Raw genomic sequence first — 6,467 nt, forward strand, 5'->3', positions numbered from 1 at the left:
TTTATATTATCGCATTATTTATATACTAGTTTTATTGGTTCTTTGCAACCCTTTTTGTATGTTTATATAACAAACTTTGTCTGAACTTCTCATGACTCAGATAATGTACAAACATGAACTTTTTTTCATGTATACTCTTTGATATGTTAGCAATGATTGTATGCTTCTGGTATATAGATAATTGCTATTATCTTTTGATAGTTTTTTCCACACAAGGATCAAAGTATATATTTGAAGAATACACATGAAAATTGTGTATATACAAAATGTATTTTCCTTTTCTATGAATGAAAATACGTGTTTCTTTTTTTCCACTCGAAAAAAAGTAATGATAATAAATAAACATATATATATATAGATATATATATGTTAAATCCATAGGTTTTGTTGCGCTGATCGTGGCCGAGTCTGAGAGCGAGATCGTCGAGTTGCCTCAGCCCTCGCAGGCCGCCTCCCTGCGCGACCTGTTCTCCCAGCGGACTGAGCAGATCCGGGACATCGGATTGTATTCAACTTCCACTACTGAGCGAGAACGTCAATCCCTATGAGATCTAATTTTCTCATAGGATTGATCAGATCCGGATCATCGGACTTGGAGGCCTCATTCACTGTGCGCACGCACAGGCCCTGAGGGCGGATCCGGCTGAGTCTGAGGGTGAGCTGTTTTATGGAGTTCTAGACAGGATCCAGTCTGGCTTCTCTTTAATCTCGAGATCATGGAGACTCTGGGCTTCCCCCAGGGTTCCCCATCTGCTCCTCCACCCCTTTCGCCTTCGGAGGCCTTCATGCAGCTTCTAGCAGGGCTCCCTAAGAAGAAATCCCCTAAACCTTCGAAATTTGTGAAAAATCTGGATGATATCCCAGCGATCTCCCTTCTGCCTGAAACCCCGATGCAAGTTGCTATGTCGCTGTCCGAACGAGCCCTCATCGGTCAGTTTACGAGACTCTGGTCGTCCCCCAAATCCACAGAGAGCTGGGTTTCGAGAAACTGGGTGCCGCTGATCAGAGAAAGCCTCACCTCTTATTTCCTGGGGAGAGGTTACTTCCTCTTCAAATTTACAGCAAAGGATGGCAAATATCTAATCTTCCAAAATGGCCCCTACTTTATGGGTCCTCGGGGACTGTACCTTAACAAATGGACCCCGGACTTTGATCCAGCAGTCGATGTTCCTAATGCAGTCCCTGTGTGGGTTAGACTCCCAAACCTCCTGGTCCATTGCTGGAATTGGGACTCTCTGCATCACATTGGAAATGCTCTGGGGAAATTTATTGACCAAGCGAACAACAAGGACCAATACGACTGCGCTCGGATCTGCGTAGAAGTAGATCTGGAGGTAGGGCTCGCTGAGGCCATTACGATAAATGTTGGAAGTTGGATGCATCTGCAGAAGCTGGACTATGAGAAGCTGCCCTTCAAATGCCGAAAATGCCACGTGTATGGTCACTTCGCTAGAGGCTGCCCATCCAACGCCGAGGCCACGCAGGGAAAGGAGGACGGATGGAATCAAACCAAGTGCCACAAATCCAGGAAGACGGGAGGACCTAGCAGCAAAGGTCAGCCACCTGTTCAAGATACTTCACCACCCTCAGGAAATAGGTTTGATCCTCTCAGCTCTCATCAAGAGAAAACTCAGGAGGTAGGGACCCAAAAGGAGTCCGACCCCACAGAGGAGATTGGGATACAAAACCCTGATTCTTCAAGCAAAGGAACTCCTTCAGCCTCCAACAAAGACACAAATGATGAAAATCCCAAAGGCAAGAATGATGAAGGCAATGAAGAAGAGCAGATCACAGATGACTAAGAAGAGGAAGGAGAAATAGGTGAGTCCCAAGCCTTGGTAAGAAGATCCACGAGAGGCCGAAAAACGGACAGAGAAAAAAGAGAGGAGGAGACGTATAAGGAAAAACTACAAGGCAGCCAGCCCACTCTGGAAAAATTGCTAGCCTCAATGCCTAGGATGCCGAAAATCCAGCCTCAAGGCTCCAAGGGAGCCCATCAGAAACATAAATAATGAAGATCATCTCCTGGAATTGCAGAGGTATAGGGAGCAAGGTCAAGGAAGAATCCATGCGAAGTCTGATAAGAACAGACACCCCAGACATACTTCTTATCCAGGAGACTAAGCTGGAAGACTCAGTCTTCCTGCAAACAAGCAAGAAACTATGGTTCAAAAGTGAAGCAAGAGCAGTCTCCGCTAGGGGAGCCTCGGGAGGTATTGGTACTCTTTGGAATAATAACAAATTTGCAGTCATCAGTGAGGCCAGCAACACTCACTGGTTGCTGTTGAAAATACAGAATCTGAACACTAAAGAAACTCATTGCATTTTTAATGTCTACTCTCCAGTCAATGCTGGGGAAAAAAAAGCATGCTGGGATTCGATAAGACTTCAAGCAGACATCATGAATCTGGAGAATACCATCATTGCCGGAGATCTCAATCTTACCCTCAGCTCGTCTGAAAAAAGAGGTGGCAGTGTTGTTCGTGATCCGACAAGAGAATGGGCAGAGGATCTCATTCAAGACTGGGATTTGCTTGACATCAAACCCTCCTCCGGTAAGTACTCTTGGTCCAATAAAAGAATAGGTCTAGGCCATATAGCTGCTAGATTAGACAGATTTTTCATGCAAAGCTCTTATTTGTTGCTGGGATTAGAACCAAGAATGCACATTCTCCCCAATAGTATCTCGGACCATAAACCCATAAAGCTATAATTACTAGCTCACCTTGACTTGGGTCCTATTCCCTTCAGATTCAGCCCAGTCTGGATCAAGGAACCAAATTTCATGCAGCTTGTTAAGGAATGCTGGAACCAATCTATTAAAGGATCCCCCTTCTACATGTGGGAAGAAAAGCTCAGAGGGTAAAAAGAGAAAAGAGCTCTAAAACATTGGGCCAAAATTCTACCCAAACCTCATATAGAAAGAAAAAATATCAAAGTCGCCCTTGTCAATCATCAATCTCATATGGAAGATACTCTAGTCACCAAAGATCTGCTTGACCAAGAAGCCCATCTCCAACAGCAATATAATAAAGCCTGTCTTGTTGAAGAGGAATACTGGAGACTAAAATCTAGAAATCTCTGGCTCAAATCAGGGGACAGAAACACTGCTTTTTTCCATAAACAAGCGCAGAGCAGAAAATGCCATAACACCGTTTCCGAGATCAAGGTGGACAGCGAAACATTCAAGGAGTTTGCAGACATAAAGAAGGCAGCCCACGCCCACTTCCTAAAGCTGTACAGCGAAGAAAAGGTACAGCATCATGCTTCAGATCTTTTAGACATGATCCCAGCTACAATTTCTCCAAGTATAAATGAAATCTTGGAGGCCAAAATAACCAAAGATGAAGTCAAAAAAGCCTTATATGACATGGATCCGGACAAGGCCTCTGGGCCGGATGGATTCTCTGCCAGATTTCTCCAAACATGCTGGCCCATTATTGAAAAAGATCTGATTAAAATGATCCGAAAATCTCAGAACTCCCAAAAAATAGGCGGAAGCACAAATTCTGCCTTCTTAGCCCTCATTCCCAAGGAAAAAGGGGCCAGCAACTTCAGCAGATTCCGGCCGATCTCTCTATGTAACATTGGGTATAAGCTAATCACAAAAGTCATAGCAAATCAACTGAAGCACATTCTTCCTAAAATAATCCCGGAGAATCAAGGCGGCTTCATCCAAGGGAGGCAAATAGTGGACAACTTCACCCTTGTTCAGGAGGCAATCCACTCAAGTCTCCAACGAAAAGAGCAAGGTATGGTAATTAAACTTGATCTAGCAAATGCATTTGATCGTGTAAATCACAGTTTTCTATTAAAAGTTATGAACAGGTTTGGGTTTGGATCAAACTTCATTAACTGGATCCGGGTTTGCGTTTCGGAGCCATGGATCGCCCCACTTGTGAATGGAAGAGCCACGGACTTCTTTAAAGCTTCAAGAGGGCTCAGGCAGGGGTGCCCTCTCTCCCTCTGCTATTTATCATTCAAGCCTCAGCTTTCAGTTTCCTGCTGGAAAAAAAAAATGCAAGATCAAGATCTTATGGGACTGCGTATAGCAAGAGGATTCAAGAACATTAATCACACTTTGTTCGCGGACGACACCCTACTTCTGGGCGCTGCCTCCCTCTCCTCCACCTCCAAATTCAAAGCTGCCCTGGAAGAATTCAGCATGACCTCCGGCAGCATTGTTAACAAGAACAAGTATCACATTTACAGTTGGAATACCCCGCCCAAACTTCTCTCTGCTATCTCCAGTTGCCTTGGATACGCAGCCTCCGCTTCATGGACCTCCTTCAAATATCTGGGCCTCCCGATTGTACACAAAAGAATCTCAAGCAAAGAATGGCTACCCCATCTCGAAAAATTCCAAGCAAAAATTCAGGCCTGGGGCTTCACCTAGCTCAACTATGTAGGCAAATCCGTCCTCATCAAATCAGTGCTCACTAGTCTTCCTATTTTTCAATTTGCAGGGATGCTTGCTCCAACAATCATTCTAAAAAAAATGGACGAGCATATCTGGAGATTCTTCTGGAAAGGTGGAAAGCAGAACGAAAGAAAAATTCCCCTCATCAGTTGGGAAGTTATTTCTAAGCCTCTGTGGGAGGGAGGACTTAATTTCAAAAATTTAGGCCACCTGAATGTAGCAATGGCTGCAAAGGTCATCTGGAGAATTGTCGCACCCAATCCTGGTTGGGCCCAAACAGCTCTCAGAAAAAAATATTTCTAAGGCCCTCGCTCCAGCTGCTTAGATCAAGTAATCTGCCTACCTAATTCGCCTTTCCTCAAACTTTATGATAAGGCCGCCCCCTGATCAAAAACCACTGTTATTGGATCCCGGGTAACGGCAAAAAAACAAAATTATGGACTGATAGAATCCTGTCCACAGACCCGATCAGCGACAGAGTGCATTTGGGCGAGCTACGGGAGTGGATGGAAAGGAATAAGCTTCATACGCTTTGGGACATCTCCCTTTGGAAAGGCAGCGAATGGTCAGGCTGGAAGACAGTGGATCTGCCAGATCGCCTGGTTGCTGACTGGGCCACGATGACCGGTCTTCTCCATGGCCTGGCGCCCTTGAACAGGAACTCTCAGGATATAATCGGTTGGGGAAACAAGTCTAAAGGGTATACAGTCGCAGAGGGCTACGCTAAGCACCGAGAGAGACCGCACGTCCCTATAAACCCAGCACCATGGCAAGCGATCTGGCGATTCCAAGCTTGGCCCAAAATAGACACGTTTGCATGGATGTTGTGTCATGGCAGAATCCTCACCTTTGATCGCTTGCAGAAGCTGGGATACAACGGACCCTCCATCTGCCTCCTGTGCAGCAACAATGAAGAATCAGTTGCGCATCTTTTCCTGGATTGTAGCTACGCCAAGCAGTTATGGAACGCCCTGTTGTATGTATTGGATCCCTCCTTCCAGCTTCCGCATACAATGGCTGATCTCTACGCTAGCTGGGCATCCAATTATCCTGGTCCTCCTCCTCAAAATCAGTTAATCAAATCAGCCTGGGCCATTCTTCCAAAGGTCATTTGCTGGTAGCTGTGGCTAGAACGCAATAGAAGAACCTTCAGGAATGACAGATAGCATCATAAAATCATTGAAGTCAAGATCAAGTGCCAAATAAAGGAATGTCTATCCCAAATAAACGATGATGCAAATCTCACCCATCATGACAACGTTTGGGGCTCCTTCCTGGGATTACAATTTCTCCCAGCAATCAGAAAGGCACCTCCTCTCAAAGAATGGCAAATTAGGAAGACGGAAGCTGACTTCCAAGACTGGCTCAAATCACAATCAAGCTACTTCCTTTTTTTCGATGGAGCAGCTAAGGGTAATCCGGGTAGAGCAGGTGTTGGAGGTGTCGTTCTAAATTCAACAGGAAAAAAAATCCATTCATTTGCTTGGGGGCTTGGACACATGACCAGCACTCAAGCTGAGGCCTTGGCCCTCCTGCAAGGCCTCAAGACCCTAAAGGAGCTGGACATAAGGGAAGCAATTGTTATAGGAGACTCTCAAATCATCATAAGTGCAATGATCTCTAACTCCCCTGCTGCAGACCTTAAACTAGCCAGAATGATCTTCAGAATCAAGGCCCTTGAAAGTGATTTCCAGAAGCTGAACTACTATCATGTTTTGAGAGCCCACAATAAAGAAGCGGATAGCGAAGCAAATAAAGCAGCCCTCCTCTCTGCTGGGGTCAAGCTGAAAGAAGGAAAAGAATCATGGGAAGCCATCCCTTAAGACGCGGTCCGTCATGTTTTACTGCCTGATCCAAAAAAAAAAATTGTCTGTATATCCAAGTGGGGGAAAATAGAGGATATAGAATCTACAGATCTTCATGCTATGGGGAAAATATCAAGCCACAATAACATCCTCACTTCCATAAGTGAGACTTTTCAGGATCCAGACATCCTCATTATACTCAGAAATTTGGCATTCAAGCCAGGAGGAATATAAATACAATA

The 6,467-nt window shown here is 45.0% G+C and overlaps 1 protein-coding gene across 1 annotated transcript; it reads left to right on the forward strand.

The window, feature by feature from the left end:
* Positions 1–5,919: 5,919 nt before the first annotated feature.
* Positions 5,920–6,243, forward strand: LOC149238601 (uncharacterized). The gene has a single exon (XM_089369620.1). It carries the CDS (start codon positions 5,920–5,922, stop codon positions 6,241–6,243), a length of 324 nt encoding a protein of 107 aa, XP_089225746.1.
* The last annotated feature ends 224 nt before the right edge of the window (positions 6,244–6,467 follow it).

The sequence above is a fragment of the Pinus tabuliformis genome, chromosome 8, assembly GCF_031772625.1.
Source record: "Pinus tabuliformis cultivar Carrire ecotype Pingquan chromosome 8, CPIR1, whole genome shotgun sequence".
In the NCBI taxonomy this organism is placed as follows: domain Eukaryota; kingdom Viridiplantae; phylum Streptophyta; class Pinopsida; order Pinales; family Pinaceae; genus Pinus; species Pinus tabuliformis.

Coding starts and splice junctions, on each gene's coding strand:
- LOC149238601 (XM_089369620.1), top strand. CDS start 5,920: ATGACCAGCACTCAAGCTGAGGCCTTGGCCCTCCTGCAAGGCCTCAAG.